The sequence below is a fragment of the Ambystoma mexicanum genome, chromosome 3q (assembly GCF_040938575.1).
Source record: "Ambystoma mexicanum isolate Mex_15411 chromosome 3q, UKY_AmexF1_1, whole genome shotgun sequence".
In the NCBI taxonomy this organism is placed as follows: domain Eukaryota; kingdom Metazoa; phylum Chordata; class Amphibia; order Caudata; family Ambystomatidae; genus Ambystoma; species Ambystoma mexicanum.
In genome coordinates this window covers 193,298,481-193,317,226 of record NC_090926.1, presented here as the reverse complement: position 1 = coordinate 193,317,226, position 18,746 = coordinate 193,298,481, and the positions used below count along the sequence as shown (strand labels likewise).

At 48.6% G+C, this 18,746-nt stretch overlaps 1 protein-coding gene across 1 annotated transcript in view; it reads right to left on the bottom strand.

The window, feature by feature from the left end:
• The window catches only part of PRIM1 (DNA primase subunit 1), a 349,710-nt gene that overhangs the window by 52,899 nt on the left and 278,065 nt on the right, over nucleotides 1-18,746 (bottom strand). The window contains exons 9-10 of the mRNA XM_069653478.1: nucleotides 12,880-13,012; nucleotides 9,801-9,870 (exon numbers count right to left, since the gene is read on the bottom strand). Of these exons, the coding sequence (XP_069509579.1) occupies nucleotides 9,801-9,870; nucleotides 12,880-13,012 (203 nt within the window). The remainder of the gene's footprint in view (nucleotides 1-9,800; nucleotides 9,871-12,879; nucleotides 13,013-18,746) is intronic.

Here is an 18,746-nt window from a genome sequence, read left to right as displayed (position 1 = left end):
TGTAAATTTGAGTGACTAATTCCACCATCGCATTTTGCATGCATGTGTACAAAAAACACACTGGGAACGTTGAATCCCTTGAAAGTAATGTTTATTTATGAATGTAATGAAGTCATGTACACAACAATTTGCAATGCTAAATTAATTGCGAGTAAGATATAAATTCCGTTTTGGTAATTCACTTTTTTGAAACATTAAAAAATTAATACAAAAAGTCTTGAACATTGACGAATACTTTAAAATTGAAAAGAAAGTCTTAATTTGGAACAAGTTACTTACCTGTAACTGTTGTTCTCCAGCATGGGTCTGGCATGGATTCACATGCTCATGAATATTCCCCGTCGTCAGGCTGGGAATCCGCGGTAAAGAAAAAACCAGTATCAGTTTCGTTTCTGATCTGTCTTTCGTAGCAATAACCAATCACTGGTCTCTGCGTCATACTGACCACAGCCAATGACTGCCCTCTACCTAAGCACCGCCTCTGGCAGCCATCTTCAGATTTGGAAGCACGTGAAGTGGCAGTATGACCAAGTGAAGAGCCGCAGAGGGGTAGGCGGGAGGGTTCGCATGTGAATCCATGCCAGACCCATGCTGGAGAACAACAGTTACAGGTAAGTAACTTGTTCCTTCTCCAGCATGGGGTCTGGCATGGATTCACATGCTCATGAATAAAGAATACATAGCAGTACACACATGCACAACCACGGGAGGTGGCAAAGGCTCAACATTAAGCATCACATCAACTCAACATTAAGCATCTTACCTCCTCACCAGGCTCACCTCAGGCGAACAGGTTGCGCAGCACTGCTTGGCCGACCCTGGACTCCTCCCTGGAATCCCGGTCGACGCAGTAGAATTTCGTGAAGGTGTGCGTCGACCTCCACGTAGCAGCCCTGCATATGTCCAGCAGGGGCACACCAGATAGGAACGCCGTGGTAGCTGCGATCGCTCTGGTGGAATGGGCTCTCGGACGGCCAGGCAGCGGTCGGTTTGCCAACCGGTGACAGTACATGATACAGCCGGAGAGCCATCTGGAGATGGAAGCCTTCGAGAGAGCCTTCCCCTGATTGACAGGTCCAAAGTTCACAAAGAGTTGTGACGTCTTCCGAAAACCCTTCGTGCGATCCACGTAGAACTTCAGCGCTCTAGCTACATCCAGCGAGTGCAAAGTCCTCTCAGCCGGCGACGAAGGCGACGGGAAGAACACAGGCAACACCAAGGGTTTGTTGAGATGGAAGTCCGACGGTACCTTGGGCATGAAGGAGGGGTGCGTCCTGAGCACTACCCTCGTGTCGTGGAAAGTCAAGTACGGGGCCTTGCAGGAAAGGGCCTGGATCTCACCCACTCGTCGTGCGGAGGTGATGGCCACGAGAAAAGCTGTCTTCCACGATAGAAACTTCAACGGGGCCGAGTGCAGAGGCTCGAACGGAGGTCCCATGAGCTTGGTCAGCACCACGTTGAGCTCCCACGCCGGGGCCGGAGCCTTCACCGGCGGGAACGATCTGAATAGTCCCTTCATGAACTCTTTCACCAGACGATGAGACCACAAGGACGTCCGACCCGTGGTTCTGGTGTATCGGGAGATCGCAGCAAGATGAATCTTGATGGACGCGTGTGCCAGTCCAGCTTTGGCCAGCGTCAGCAGGTACGGCAGTACTTGGGGAGCCGTAATCCGTAGAGGGTTAATCTTCTGTGCGTGGCACCAGACAGAGAACCTCTTCCATTTGTGTCCGTAGCATTTAAGAGTCGAGGACGCCCTGGCCTTTGCAAGAACCTCTCTGCAATCGGCCGGTATGTCGTATCCTCCAAACTCTAGCGCTGCAGGAGCCAGGCCTGCAAGTTCAGCGACTTCGGGTCGTGGTGGAGGATGGCGCCTCCTTCCCTGGAGAGTAGGTCTGCGTCCGCCGGCAGCTTGATCGGCGGGGACGCTGACAAGTCCAGAAGGTCCGGGAACCATATCTGCCTCGGCCACGCAGGTGCGACGAGGATCATCCTGCACCGTGACCTCTTGAGCTGGTTGACGAGCCGGATTAGCAGAGGCAAGGGAGGGAACGCGTAGAGGAACAGGCCCTCCCAGGGGAACGAGAAAGCATCGCCCATGCTCCTCGTCTGGGGAAACCTGCTGGCGAACCTCCGGCACTTGGTGTTCGTCGCCGTCGCGAACAGGTCGATCTGGGGTGTGCCCCACCGTCGGAAGAGGCGATCCACTAGATCCTGCCGTAGTTCCCACTCGTGGCACGAGCGCAGCTCCCTGCTGAGTGAGTCGGCGATGGTGTTTTTTATCCCTGCCAGATGAAACGGCACCAGAAAAATCCCTTGGGCGACGGCCCAATGCCACAGGTCCTGCGCCTCCTTGGACAGCGCTGGGGACCTGGTTCCGCCCTGTTTCCTGATGTAAAACATGGTGGTGGTGTTGTCGGTGAAGATCCTCACCACCTTGCCCTTCAGGGACGGAAGGAAGGACCTGAGGGCCCAAAACACTGCACGGAGCTCCAGGACGTTGATATGCAGGGACTTCTCCGTCGGGAGCCAGAGTCCCCTCGCGTGCAGATTTTCGGTGTGCGCTCCCCACCCTTCCAGGGAGGCATCCGTGGTCACAGTCTCCTGGTGGGCTGGGGTCTGGAAGTCCATGCCCGCTGTCAGATGCGCGCGGGTGCCCCACCACCGTATCGCTCGCCGGAAACTCTCGTCGAGCTTGATCCTTTCCTCGAAGCTGCCCGTCGTCTGGATCCAGCGCGCATCCAGGAATTCTTGCAACGGGCGCATCCGGAGCCTGCACATGGGAATGAGGTAGATGCAGGAAGACATCATCCCGAGGAGGGACTTGATGGATCTCACTTTGGCCGCGTCGGCCACCAGCATCCGTTGCACCTTGCCCAAGATGGTCCTGGTCCTCTCCTCCGACGGGGAGGCCAGAAGGGACACTGTGTCGAGCCTCGCTCCCAGAAACAGTGCGACTTGCGCGGGCACCAGGTGGGATTTGGTGTAGTTCACGGAGAATCCCAGGTCCGTGAGGAGTTGGACGGTCCTTGCCGTGTGGACCACGGCGAGCTCCTTCGTCTTGGCGCGGATGAGCCAGTCGTCCAGGTAGGGGTAGACGTGAATCCCCTCGCGGCGCAGCTGCGCCGCCACCGGTGCGAGGCACTTGGTGAATACCCTGGGTGCCGACCGCAGTCCGAAGGGAAGGGCTTTGAACTGGTAATGCCGCCCTTGGACCACGAACCTGAGGAATTTTCGGTGCCCCTTTAGGATTGGAATGTGGAAGTAGGCATCCTCCAAATCCAACGACGACAGGAAGTCTCCTTCCTCCAGTTGACCCAGGACGTGCTGTAAGGTGACCATCCTGAACTTCTGCGCCTTGATGAACTTGTTCAGCCGTCGCAGGTCTAGGATGGGGCGCCATCCTCCCGTCTTCTTCTTCACGAGGAAGTACCGCGAGTAGACTCCGGAGCCCCGAAGCCTCTTTGGGACGAGTTCGATGGCGCCCTTTCTGAGCATCGCCTTTACCTCCAGGAGAAGTTGAGGGACGTGAAGTTCTCTCCTGGCCACGGGGGGGACGCGCGGGCACCTTCTTTGAAACTCGAGCGCGTGGCCCCGGGCCAGGGCATCCAGCACCCAACGGTCGGTGGAGATGGACTCCCACACGCTGACGAAGCCCGCCAGCCGGCCTCCCACCGGGGTGCTTCGGTGGGGGCCCGACCCCACGGCCGGTTCAATCCTGCTTGGACGCGGCCTTGCCGCCTTGACCTCCTTGGCGACGACGGCGGGGTCCGCTAGACTTGCCTCGTCCTCTGTAGGCCTCTTGCGACGACGAGCGGGCCGCTTGACGGTAGGAAGCGAAACCGCCACCGGAACCTTTGGAGGCGCCCTTGCCTCCGCCGCTCCGAAAGGGCGTCCGTCGTTGCTGCAGGACTCCCAGGGCCCGGGCCGTCTCAGTATCCGCCTTGATGGCCTGGAGGGAATCGTCCACCGTCTTCCCAAACAGGTTGTTCCCGTCGAAGGGCATGTCCAGGACTCTGGTCTGGACGTCCTGCCGAAAATCCGTAGCTTTGAGCCATCCACGACGTCGAAGGCAAACGCCGTTGCCTAGCTGGCGGAACCCCGCGTCGGCGATGTCCGTCGCCACGGTGATGGCGTGGTCCGAAGCCACTTCGCCTTCCTGGAGGATCTCAAGGGCCTCAGCCCTCTTGTCGTCCGGCAGAAAATCCAGCAGGGGAGCCATCTTGTACCAGAGCTCCCTGTCGTAGCGGGCCACGATAGCCAAGGCGTTGGCCGCTTTAATCGTCGTCGCTGCCGACGAGATGACTCTACGTCCCATAGCATCCAATTTCTTTCCCTCGCCGTCCGGCGGGGAAGTCGATGTGGAGGCCGCACCCCCCCCCGCTTTCTTCCTGGCCGCCGCGGAGACGACGGAGTCCGGGGTAGGCTGCGCCCGGAGGCATAGGGGGGCCGTGTCCGGGACCCGGTACTTCTTCTCGTACCGGTCTCTTCTAGCTGGCGTCGTGGAAGGGTTCTTGAGGAGGGAAAGACCCTCATCCCAAATGTCGTCCAACAGAGGCACTGCGAGGACCGTCTTCCTCTTGGCCTCGCGCCGCTGATAAAGGAAGCCTTCCTTTTTCTTCTCCTCGGGGCAGAGTTGAAAAAGCTCGGAAGCCCTGGAGATCATGGAATGGAAGGATCCGATCTCGTCGGGCGGAGAAGCCCTGGTGGGGGGCGACGACGGAAAATCCTCGTCGTATGCCTCGTCGTCCGTACCCGTCGCTGCCGTGTCAGTCCCCGTATCATCCCCTCGGGTGGACGGGGAGGAGGGCTGGACGGGGCGCGACGGTTGAAAAGGAGGTGGAGGATGGATCCTTCTTTTCTTGGCAGGGGGAACACCAGAAGGTTCCGGTTCTGGATCCCCCGACGGGAGAGGTTCCTCCGTCGGTAACGGTAGCCTCGTCCTTATCTCAGTGCATAAGGACTGTATGGCCAACAAAATGGCCGCCGAGTTGTCTCGCGGCGCTGGCAGAGGGGAATCCGACGGGCGAGCAGGGGCCCCGTCGGCATCCTCGACGATGTCGTCGTCGTCGCCTGCGTCGGCACCCATTCCGACGGGCTGGTCTTGTTCCACGCCTAGGCCGTGGCTTAAGACCTCGACCAGCTCTTCTTCTGAGGTTGAGGCCGAATCTACGACGACGCCCTGCCCCCCCTTCTTCTCCACGGAGGTTTTCACGGGGGTCCTATCGATGGGCATAAAAGAAGACTCCCTCCGAGGAGGCAGGGAGATTCTGGGCCCTGAGGTCGCCACCACTGGAGTAGCCTCCACAGGCTGGGCCAGGGCCGCCGCGACCGTTTCGATAGAGGGCTTGGTCGGATGGATCAAGGCCTTCACCACCCTAGGTGCGCTCACCGCCTTGTCCTTGAGGGAGGGGGCACTGCCACGCTCCTCCTCTGCCTTCGAGCTCGACCGGGGCCTCTCCAGGAGCTTCGCCGGGTGCTCGGCCTTCCTCTTACCCGACCCAGAGCGTTGGCTCGTGGTTGATGGTGCCGGGGAGGGTGCGCCCTGCCTGGCGCCCGTAGAGCCCGACCGTTCGGCGCTCCCGGTGCCAGCGGACTCGCGGTGCTTGGCCTTATGTTGGGCCCCCGTCGCCGGGGCGCCCTCAAAGGTCTTAGAAGACCGCTCGGATTTCTTCTTCTTCTCGCCAGACGGGCTCTTACCCTGCAGCCAGTTGGCGAGACGTTGATGACGGTCCTTCATGGTCCGTTCCGACATGTCGCCGCAAAACGCACAGTCCTTCTCCACGTGCGTTTTGTCCTCATGAAGGCAGTAAAGGCAGAAAGAGTGTTCGTCCTCCTTAAAGACGTTCTGCAGCTGGCATCCAGGGCAGACCCTGAACAGCTTTCCGGGCGTCGAGCTTCCCTTCTCCTGGGCCATCTCCGAGACCGGGCCTGAGAAGCTTCTGGAGTCCTCCGAAGCGTAGCTCGACGAAATCTTCACCCTTGAGGGGCACAGATGAATCCGACACGGGTCCCCGTAGATCGGATGTAGTATCGGTGGAGCTTGAGGCTCTTTGACCGAAGAATCGAAGTTTTTGTGAAAAAAGCGCGAAAAAATAGCACTAACGCTCGAGAGCAATAGCACGAGGATCCCAACACATGAACGTGCGGTAAAAATCTGAAGATGGCTGCCAGAGGCGGTGCTTAGGTAGAGGGCAGTCATTGGCTGTGGTCAGTATGACGCAGAGACCAGTGATTGGTTATTGCTACGAAAGACAGATCAGAAACGAAACTGATACTGGTTTTTTCTTTACCGAGGATTCCCAGCCTGACGACGGGGAATATTCATGAGCATGTGAATCCATGCCAGACCCCATGCTGGAGAAGCATGGTTACATGCACAAGAGTGTGCACTGAGAATAGGTCACTCTGGGGTAGAGCGACTCTGTTTATTTTGTATGCCCAAATTTCAAACTTGCCACCATAGGAGGTAACAGTTTTCCGGTAAAAGCAGCCAAATTGTGGAACTCCTTGCCTCACAACTTGAGAGCAGATATGCCCTACTTGAAATTCCGATCCATGGTAGTTTCATGGCTGAAAACGAGGGACCACCAAGATAGCTAGGTGCCAAGGCTATCACTTCCTGCTACCCGCACACTGTAACCTCGTGCGCCCACCCGCACTCGTGTTTATATTGTATATATTGCTTGTTCTCCTTACTATGCTCTGTATATACTTCCATTGCCTACATGTATATTCTATATTTGTAACCAAGCTTCGTATATTCTTGTAAATGCTGCGCATTGATACCCCTGGGTATAGCTGCGCATTATAAATAATAAAACAAACAAAACAATCAATCAATACACAAAGGAGGAAACTTTATGGGTGAGGTAACAATACGGGAGGACGAAAGCTTTGGAATGTGTTTGGTCGAGGCTAACATCGTATAATCAGATAAGGGTTGTGGATTGGCTGTGATACCAGGAGTATTCGCAGATAATGGCAAACTATTGACATGTGCCCCACCAGATTTGTTATGATCAACCAGGTGGGACGTGGACATAGATGAAATACACACACTGGAGTCCTTTGTGTGGTTATCAAAAGTGAATGTTGGTTTCAGAGAGGACCCTCTCATTGGTGTAATTGAAGTAGCAGAATAAAATTTCGGCTGAAGAGGTTCCGGGTCACCCTGAAGAGATTATTTCCTTACTGATGTTAAAGGAGGAATATACGGCGGCATACAAGTTGTTAATTTATATGCCATTATTAATTTCTTGACTGATGCAAGATTGGTACAAGCTCCAAAACCAACCCACAAATACCCTGTGGACCTTATGCACCTTCAACAAACTTCTACAAAACCTCCTCCTAGGAGCAAACAACTAGGAGCAGGCGGCCGAAAGACAAACGCCAACTCCTATAACATCTCGTGTCTAGGCGGAAATTTTTCCGTGAATCTTACCAATGCATCAATTAAATTGCTATAATACGTGGGTAGACTCGACTGTTCAAACGGTCTAACCCCACAGTCAGAGTCAAGCAAAATAGTTTAAACAAAAATCACCAGTTAGTCTCTCTTGCATGCATTCAATGATGTTTAGGCAATGCGTGGATGAGAAGCTGAGCTGGACTGTTCAAAGGGACTAGCCCCGCAGTCACAGTCAAGCAAAATAGGTTAAGCAGAAATCGACAGTTAGACTCTCTTGAGTGTGTTCAATGGCGTTTAGGCAATGCGTGGATAGGAACCTGAGGCCATGCCTCACAGATACCAGCACAGAATCCACTAGCTATTTGAATTGGTAAACCATCGATGGTGCGCCACAGTAATTCGTATGATTTTGATTAGGTGGTGCACAGTCAGTAGTATGTGAGCATCAAAGATTTTGCATTGGACTCACTCACCTTTTCTCTTAATGCGGTTGATGACAAGCTCGCGTGCACTGTCCTCAGAACACGCGGGTAGAGTCACTGACAGGGAACTTCTACGGCTTTGCACATCACATTAAATACCGGGGAGGCTGATACAACCTTCTAGGACACCCGAGGAGCACGCCACACAGTCCACACAAGTATCGCCTCCAGAGCCTAACAGCAGCTTAACAGCTTCACCTCACAAAAAAACGCCGCCCTTGACACCACAGCCGGGCTTTACGCCGCGAGGGCTGGGTGTAATGAATTTAACTTCCTGGTTGCTCCCAGGGGCGTGGCTTTGCTCTCGAAGGATGCTTTAAAGGTGTAGGCAACTCCAATAAACTGCTATTATGTTCGTAAAAGGCACAGGAGAATTCCAGGCAATACACTGCAATAGGTTGCCTTCAATAAGTGCACAGAAGCACAATCCACAGAGCGCACAGTGAAAGTAAGGCTCAAACAGCAGAGCCACAGCAGCTTAACAGCTTCACCTCACAAAATAACGCCGCCCTTAACACCACAGCCGGACATATGGAGTACACGTGTCAGCCGGTGGCCGCTGCTGCTTCCCATTACCAGTCCCCACACAGAACTGATATTACCATGTGCCACAGGGAGTCCGACCGCCCCAATATCACTGCCCACGTTTGGCGGCATTACGCCATCACACCTACATCTAAGCTAACAACTGCAAAAATAGGTTAATTTGTATGTATTTAGCCTGCAAACATGAAAGACAATTCGATGAAGCAATAACCAACCGTAATGTGCAGCTCAAACAGAGTAATATTGATGGGCCTGTTTACTTTAAACCATCATGCGATCAAATGTGTGTGCCTGAAAGATGGTGGTCAAAACAGTCCCAAAACATTCAAGTCGTGCTAGCAACACAATTTCCTAGTGTGTGTTGTTCCAAAGGCTGGTATCGTCCAGGATGCATTGTCTGCTGGGCTGCGTATCGCAACGTAAATGCTTTACACTATTATTTCAAAGTCTACTGAAAAACCAATGCAAAAAAATCTGCATCATGACTCAAATGTAGTTCATGAATGTAAACTGTCAAAAAGATTACTTGAATTATGAAACATTTGGATGCCCAAATGCACGTGAATGTGAAGTTAGCTCTAAACATGCAGCACAGTGCAGGATAAAGGCCCTATGATTGGAGCAAACACTTGTCAATACTGCCAATTAGAAAATGAAAACGGATGCGACTTGCCTTTAATGTATAAGCTTAGCCATGCTGATCTTAGTCTTGCCATCTCTCAGAAATATCCCCCACCATTGCACTTGCATACTGACCTGTAGTGTGTACAGATGTGTTATGGCGCACACCTATGCAGAGCTATTGACATGTAACAAGTAAACCAGTTGTGTTTAACTGGATTACCCTTTATGAAGACACCGACTGTTTAGTTATTCAAACTGCAAAGCTGAAAGTTGATGCCTGGAAGGTTTTTAATTAATCATAACCCCTGGCAGTGCTGCAGACAACCCTCCAGACCCTTTTCAGCCTGCTATGCCAATTACAAAAGGGTAAAGATCATTGCTACTGTCCTTATCAACATTTTATGGAGTGTATATTTAGAGCGCTCATGTGTCTTTTCAGCAGCCGAAGTTAATGATGACAAGCTGAAAAAAAGGGGTTGACATTTAGATCAGAATTTTTTTTTTATGAAGTTCCGTGGCATTTTAGCAACCTGAGGGGTCTACACATACACTCCATAAAATGGTGCTCGCACTTTAACTACATTTTGACCTGTGGGAAGATAAGTGTGCCGGCCAGGTTTTCAAAGCACATCTGCAATGATTTATAAAGGCGACATATGTAGGGGAAAACATACTGGAATGGTTACAAATCCCTTCCTTCGAGAGTGTGCAACCCCCTCTCATGCCAAACCTACCTGATTGTTGGAACAACAAAGGGGTCGAATTGATCCAGCTTTTTTAGGTCAATTGGCACAGAAATGCGACCTGAAGATGAGAAAATACAATGGAGTTTAAGCAGAGAAAGGGCTCTTCCAGATGTAACAGAGCTTGTTATGGCAGTTATGCAAGGAGTGCAATATGGATACAAAAATACACAAATGTAAGATCTTAAGAGGTCACCTACTGAAAAGCAGTAAATTAAAATAACCATGGCATGGAATGAAGTAACACAAGCGATAAAGCACCACAAAATGGAACACATCTCGAATGATGATGTCTTGGTTGCTGGTTTCGGTCAATTACAGTCAACGAAATACAAAGCTGCTACCAGTACCAGAATATTAACAAGAAAAGCTATTATGCTGGGTTTTTCTGCACAAGAACCATGACCGAGAGTAGCCACATGCATGTAGATGAGCAAGGAGTCCGTGCAGATCAGATATGGGGCACAAGCACTGGACTTGTCGAGTGGTAACACTGTGTATTTTGACACAAGTCAGGCAAAAAGGTCAGCCAACCTCTTTGTAGGTATTAGCGTAGAGTAGACTTGAGACCTAGTTCTGATCAAAGTACTTTAAATGTATATATTGGAAAGTGATGTCTTTTCTTGTTGGAGTTTGGAATGCAAGATTTATTTTTTATTTTTTTATTTGTACTTATAAAGTGTGCAGCGGGCCTGAGGCATTGTGGCACTGTTACAGAAGATTCACTTACACAGTGGAATACATTGGAGGGAAGCAAGCATTACAAGGTTAACAGCAGTAATACAATGAGTATGTTCCGTGTTACAGGGGGTACTCCGTCAAGTATGTCCAATTGAAGAGCTTTGTCTTCAAAGTTTTTCTGAACGTGGTGAATGAGGCTTCTTTCCTGAGCTTGAGTGGAAGTGCGTTCCAGTTTTTTGGGGCTAGCACCAGGAAGCTGGTACCACCAGCTTTGACTCTTTGGAAGGTTGGGACTGAGAGCTGGTGTGAGTATTGAGCCCTTTTGGGTCTGTTAGTGGGTGCCTGGTGGATACATTCTGAGAGATATTGGGGTGCTGAGTGAGAAAGGCATTTGTGGGTGATACTGAGTGTTTTGAACAATATGGTCTCCCTGACTGGGAGCTAGTGGGCGTCCCTTCTGGCCTGAAAGATATACTCTCTCCTGGGGATACTTAGAGCAGCTCTGAGATCTTTGTTTTTTGTGGCTTGCAGTCTGTTCAGTGTTTTGGACAAGGTGCCTAGGAGGACCTTACAGTATTCCAACTTGTCACTGATAGTGGCTCTAGCAATCTTTAGGTTGGCGAAGAGGTAATGTTTTACTGAATTAATGATTTTGGTTGCGAGAGCAGCTGAGGAGATGTGCTGACTTGACGCTTCATTGATAAGACTGGAGCCGAGGTACACGCTTATAGTTTTGACAGCAGCAGAGGCTGTGATTACAGTGTTCTGAATGCTGACTGTGTTGTATTGGTGGTCTAGTTTGTTCAAAACTTTCTTAGGACCTACAAGTAGGATTTTCATTTTGTCCCCATTGAGACATAGTCCGTTAGATGCCATCCACGCCTGAGTGCATAAGTCTCAGTGAGGGTGTTGAGGTCATGCTCATACGAGCCAGTGAGAGGGAGGAGTATTTGCGCGTCATCGGCGTAGTTTGTAAACACGATGCCATGCTCTTCAAGATCATTAAAGAGGGGAAGCGTGAAAAGATTGTAGCGGGTGGGTGAGGTGCATGAACCTTGCGGGACCCCGCAGTCGATGGGGAATGGAGTGGCCGAGGCCTGATCAGAGAAGGCCCTCATGGCACGCCCTTCTAAGAAGGATGTGATCCAGGCAGTAGCTTCCTGGAAGAAGTGGGCAGCCTCGGTGAGGTGTTTACATAGGATCTTGCGGTCTACCAGGTTGAAGGCACAGACAGATCCAGGAGAAGGAGAAGCGCTGGCTTGCCTTTGTCCATGGATTCGAGTACTGATTCTTCAGGTCTAGCAAAGCAGACTGCGTGCCATGACGTGGGCAGAAACCAGATTACCTTTTACCCAAGATGTTGTGTGATTCTAGATAGGACTGAATCTTTAAGTATGCCACCCTATCTAGAATTTTTTGCAAGAATGCTACAGTGCTAATTGGCCTGTAATTATTGGGAGAGTCGGGATCGGGAGGAGTTTTTTTTTTAAGCAGAGGTTGCACCCATGATTCCTTAAGGGAAGGGGGGAGGTTGCCTGTGGCAAATCAGGCATTGATAAAAGCTGTGAGAAACTGTGCTAACGACTCCACACAGAGGCTGGCTGGGCAGACGTCCCCCTTGCAGAGTGATGGCTTGATATGTTTCATGATCCTAAGGACTTCTAATTCAGTTATATTCTTGAAGGCAAAAGGCTTTGGGTTGTCATTCAACATGGAGTTGCCATGTAGTGACTCAGTGCCTGTAGGCCTGGTGTTGGGGGCATTGTTTTTAGGCAGTGTGTTGAGGTGAACCTTAATTTTGTTCTGAAAAGTGTTTATTTTGTTTAGCATTGCATGTTGAATATTGTTGCACCATGCCTTGTCTTTCACAGTTTGGTTGTGTGGAGGTAGTGCTATGCTTAATTCTTTGAATATTGCAAACAGATATGGCACTGCTTAGGCAATTCATGGTTATTGATGCATTTATGGATTGACCAAATGAAATGTAAACACAGGTGCCCCCATTTAATAAGTACAGGGGGATTCATTCCAATTAAAAGGACTGTTGAAATGTATTACGTATGTATCCCATGCCAAACGTTTGTATAGTTTCATAGTTCCTACTCTTTGCTTTACGTGAGTTATGGATTACCCCTCTTTTGAATTCACAGTCAAACTATTTCTCTTGCCAACCGACAAAAACAAGTCTGTACTTTACTAAAGCCTTCTTTCTGGGTTTGACCATAATTTGAGTGTGTATTTTGCCATCAAGATGGTTTTAGCCCTGCCACGTAGAAGGCCACCTATGTCGGAAGGAGTAGGGAGTAATTCACCCAAAATAGATCGCCAGCTCAACTGCCGACTAAGAGAACGGATGCCCAGGATGTCAGTCAATAGGGAATGCTGTTACCTGTTTTAGGATGAACGCTGAATGGGCTCTTTAGCAAGTGGTTCACTCCTTTGCTGACGTTGACATCCAAACGAGGATAGCAGTACTGCAGCATGACTTCCTCGTCAGCACGGGAACCCTTCTTCAGTTCCCCCTATGACCAAAAACACTGTTAGTGTCATCTGGGTCTCCAAAGTGCTTCCCTTCAGAACCATTGGCCTTGGCCACTCCCCTGAAAGGTGGGCACAGCACTTTACATACAGCCAGGATGTTTCCTGCAGATTTTTTCTCAGTCTCAGAAGAAAAGGTTTACTTACCTGTACCATTCCCAGCTACCTAACAGACAAAGTCGCCATCAATGGTGGTGAACCGGAGCTGGCCAAACTAAAGCAGCAGAAATGCAAAACAGAATGAACCAGGAAATAAGTGTTCTCCAACTATACTCCGTCCATCAATATCACCACAACACCTCTACAGTGCAGTAAAGAAATAAAGGCCTGAACCCACCGAACCCCCCCAACCCCGACCACCCCATCGTAAAGAAGCACCTTAAGACCCTGGAACCCACCCAGCCAAGTACCCCCCCCCCCCCATGACCATCTCCTACAACTCACACCCCCTTTTCAATACCTGCGGCACACCCTTTTAAACACTGACATTTACTTACTGTAAATGTTCACTATTCTCAGCTACCCCAAATGGTATGCCGGTAAAGAACGCTATGTTGTAACTTGTAAGGACGATTTACTCCCTCCCCGCCCCCCCCCCCCCCCCCCCCAACACCCTGCACGCTCAAATACTCGAAACGAAATAAAAACTGTTCATCTTCAGCATGGACATCTTTCACAAGTTTGTGACGAATGTTCCAGGCCAGTCTAGGAACCATTGTATATTTTAACATAATATCAGCAAACTGCATTTAAATAGTAGTTCATTCATCCCATACAAGCCTGACTGCAATCAAGAAGGTGACAGGGTTTAAACTGCACCTCTGGGGGTCATCTTAAGTTTCTAGAGCACAGTTATCATTTGGGGGAGCGTCTCATGCAAATCTATGGAAGGCACTAACAGTGGGGAAATACATTGTGGTATATAACACTTCTTCTCAACATTGACTCTTACAGATTTAAAAGCTCCTAACTAAATAAAACAAATAAAAGCTATCTGAAAAAGAGGGAAGGTGGTATCGAGGCGAAGCTTTTTGAAACTTGCTTCCTTCCACCCCCTGACCTTATTCCAGCTCTTATATTTAAGCCACATCAACAGGTTTATGTCTTGTGAATGTACACATATGATACAAGGCCAGTTTCATTTTAAAGAATTATCCAAAAAATGTAATTCCAAACATAAGAGCTTTCATCTTTCTATGTCCTGAAAAAAAGTGCATCTTTTTGCTTTGTTTTTATTATAGGCCAAGATGTAGCTCCACGCGTTTGTAGGCCTATGCCAGCTAACCAAAAGCATTAGACGCTTTCATCATAGGTTTCAGGTGTTGTGACATTAAAAGAGAAATCTTTGAACATATAGAGACATATATTTATTTCTTTTAATCACTCAACCATGGAATGTTGTTCTATTAAAGAATAGATGACATCTAAAGGTTTAGTTTAAGCGCTGGCGCATGAAGTCACCTCAATATATTGAATGTTTTTGGTTTTGACAATAAGGGCATGCGTCCCCCGTTGGTGACCATTCGCTGCCTGCCACTTCATAATCCACATTAGCCAGCACAGTGCAATAGGATTATCCATACCCTGACCACGGGCTGTCTTGTAAATGTACTTGGAACCCACCAGGCTTCAGTATTGTAAAGTGAAGCAACATGTTGTAAGTAACCAAAAAAAGGTTACCATTCATGCGGTGTTTAAATGTTTAACTTCGGACATTTCCCATGTTGAGGGACATACGTGGACTGTTTGATACATGGTAGGTTAGGGTGTAACAAAATACATGCGGACTGGAATACAAAGCCAGTCAGGAATTGTCAGGTGAGCAAAACCATGTTACAAAGCAGGGTTTAATGTCAGGCTCTGTTTTTATTTAAAGAAAGGGTTCGTTTTTTATGTATAAAATCACATCAATGAAATATTCAGAAATGTGTTTAATCACAATATTAGCAATAAGAGATTAAGTGAAAGTGACCAGTATTTGTATCGGCAAGCAAGCAAGTCTGCACCAACACTTGAAAAATGTTGGTTCACAAATTGCTAAAAGGTTTCTTTTGCACAGGTTCCCCATAGCTGTCTTGCGGTCCCCTTTATTGGGTTTTTCAATGTCAACAGGTTCCGTATAAATGATTAACTTTGCTACAGCGTGAAAACTTTCATACATAGAGTGTTGGCAGCAGAGTAAATGGCCACACCTGAAAACTGATCCAAAAGGTACATCATAAGGCAGCAACATCATTTGCAATATGGAATCCCCAATGCATGAGCCAGACCAGTTTCTGGGGCGGGCGAAGCGGCCGACTACCCTGGAAGCACACCTAAATAGCTCAGGAGTGCGGGGGCGCAGGAAGGGCCCCACTTTGAATACTGCCTCCGTGCTCACCACCGGAGAAAAAGTTAAGCATTCCTTTGTTGCAAACCACGGAATGTATATTGCGAGCGCTGCCTCCGAGATGCTCTGGAGACGCACACCCTGAGCCCCCTTGCCCTTGACAGAGCCTTTAAAGTTTGGGTAATATATAAGTGATGGCTCATTTAACGAGCCATTATTTTTACACATGAGCTGCTTACCATTGGGCATTTCTATTCTGAAGGCCAGCACAAAGCATCAGTTAGTGGACCAAACCTACACATTTTTCCAAGAGAATGTTGCGCCTCGAAACACATTGTGAATAGGCACACTATAAATAGCCAATAAATAAAAATGAACGTGCCACACAGAAAAAGATTTAAACGATGTTCTTATTTTCAGGTCTTTTTATTTGACACACCAAAATGTTTTGTTTTTGTATATTACGTTTTAGTTACATATGGCACATGCTTGGGAAGGTTAACTATTTTTTTTGCCCAAGTATTCTAGTGGCTGCTCGGGACATGGACCAAATGCATCATCTCAGTATCAAAGCTCTTTTCACTTTCTTAACAAGCCAAACATTGCCTAGCGCACACCAGATGGCGCATCAATGTGACTTAGCACCTTCAATAGGAAAGCAGGGTTCATTGTGTGTCACCATGCAGACAGAAGTCCATGGCAAATCAATGCAGTGATGTATGCAGCAATGATCTGTGCGCTGCATAAGTCACCGCCCTGTTGGTTAAAGGCATCTATGTGGTGCTCTATGTAACAGCACATATGCCTGTTTTTCTCCGATGTGTCCCATGTCCATAAAATAGCACACTGGAAAATGTGTATGTGGCTGACGCGTATGCCATACTGTGCCCACACTTAAAACACAAAGCAATAACAAAGTTGCTTCAAATTGTATATTGACTAGGCCAAATGCTTTCCAGTCATATATATATATATATATATATATATATATATATATAATTTCCAAAGAGCCCTTGTACTTAAGTGACTGAAGTTGCAGCCATTTTATACTCGCATCCAAAAACCTAAGCAGTCTGAATGAGTATGTATGGTAAACATTTTAATGTTAGGGTGTGTGTTGTGAACAGTGATGTTGGCACCAAGCCGGTGTCTGTTATGTACTTAGGTTCACACTTACAACCCTTTTATCACATCTAGAGATCTCTGACCACTGTTATATTCCTAAAATGATTTAATGCAAACAGACAGGAACACTCATTGGTGCTATTTGACCACTTCCCACTCTCATATAGGTATTTTGAAAAAGTACAATAGGAGTGCAGCAGACTGTCCATCTTAGAATGATTACCTTCTATCAGAAAATAGATTAATATGATTAGTCTGATATTGCACCTTGTGAAATACAAATAAGGTGGTATGAACAGAAAGCCTGCAACAGAGGGTCAGTGGGTCAACAGAGCCCGGCAGGCTGGTTACACTGCAGTGTGCCAGCACGGACAGTTTGAAACAGGCAAGGTCTTCCCTAAGTGTAGGTGACAGAAGAACGATTTACTTGGGCAGAAACAGATGTGTTTTCACATTAGATTTATTCTGTAAAAGTACTTGAATTACAAAGCAACGAAACCAGCCTAATTTAGATAGCACTGATTTATTGATATTGACGAGGGGTTTGTCGCACGGCACAGGTGTCGTTTGGGAGTGACGCATATTTATAGTGTTTGACCATGGGCACCAAGTTGGCTAGAAACTGCCCTGACATGAGCCCTCGCCTAGAAGCCCGGGTAGCCTCACTGCCTATATAACCATGCACGGGGCTGGTTGGGTGGAAGTCACGAAGCAGGAAGAGTCACGGACTGCTTTTTGTTTCTCTTAATTCCACTGGCTAAAAAAAAAAAAATACTAATCTCACACAGGTACATTAAATCAAGGAGGACCTCTAGAACGAAAAATGAACAGTATTTAGAACCACTTTATCAGCATGGAAAACTAAGGCACCTTGCAGGACAACGCCTGTAACTCAAACTTCACGCAGAAGTGACAACTAGGAAGCAAATCCTTTCAGGGCGTCATTGGCAGCAAAAGAAATACGTCTGTACTGAAAATGACGACCTTCCATCGCGAATATCAGTATATTATAATGTGCTTCCTCATGCAGATGTCAAAATAAGTGTCATGAAGATCGCGCGATGCTAGTTTTCACCCTGCCTGTACAGACTCCAAGATGTCGGGAAACGTCACTGTGTGGAAAGTTTCTAACAGGAGGGAAAGGTTTAGAAATGATAAGTCCTGGATGGCTCTTACATTCACTGACGTTTTGTGCACTCCGATATACCAGGAATTAAATCCGAGCCTTGTTTTGAAGTCCCCGAACTTCCTTAGAGAACTCTATGGAAAAGGGTTTTCCATCTCTAGGAAGTGTTTGGGGTGGCTCTTTGAGGGCATGACGTCAATGCAGGTGGAAATTATCCAAGATTAGCACCTGGCCGGGCGGGGAGTGGGGAGGATAGTTGGGCGGGGTTGGGGGTGGGTGAGTGGGGGCCCCCCCAGCCATTTAGGAGGCTCGGAACAGGGGCTTTACCAGATGGTAAAGCCCCTGTTCCGAGCCGCCTCAGAGCGGGAGGACTGCCATCTTCCCCCGCTGGGACCAAGGTAATTGTCCCTCGTGGTCTCTACACCCACACCCCTTTTCCACATAATTAACCTCCCCACACCCCACTTCTTACCTAGTGCTCCCTTGACCTTCGTTGGTGCTGCATCCCCGTGTGTAGTTTCCTTCTCCCTTTTCCGTGGCAGCAATATAGGATTGTAGTTTTTTTCTCCAAATTGAGAAACAGCGTGTTTGCCGTTTCTCAACTTTGGTGTGGGGTGGGGTGGGTCTGGGGGGGCAGGTATTAGCATCACGATATGACATGCCAGCAGTGCTTTTAGTGGGGTAAGAAATTGAGGGGGGGCCCTCGTTTGGGGGCGTGGCTTCCATTGTGGGCGTGGCTTAAAACGTGCACAAATCATTGTAAGGTGCGCAAACAAATATATAAATGTATGTGAGCATTTATATATGTGTATGCGCACTACTATGGTTTGTGTACCTTTCAAGCCTTATAAACATACCAATGTTACGTATTTCTAGGTTTATAAAAAGGTGGCTTGAAAAGTGCACAAACCATAGTAATTTACGCACACTTGTGTGCTTACCTTACTATGGTTTGTGCACTTTTCAAGCCACCTTTTATAAGCATAGACATTTATAACATATTTCTATGTTTATAAAAGACGGCTTGAAACGTAAACAATTCAAGGCATCTTTTATAAAGTTTTGCCAACGGAGATAGACGCCTCGGGCTCAGCGATCTCTGCTCAGAGCAGAGATCGCTGAGCCCGAGGCGCCTTTC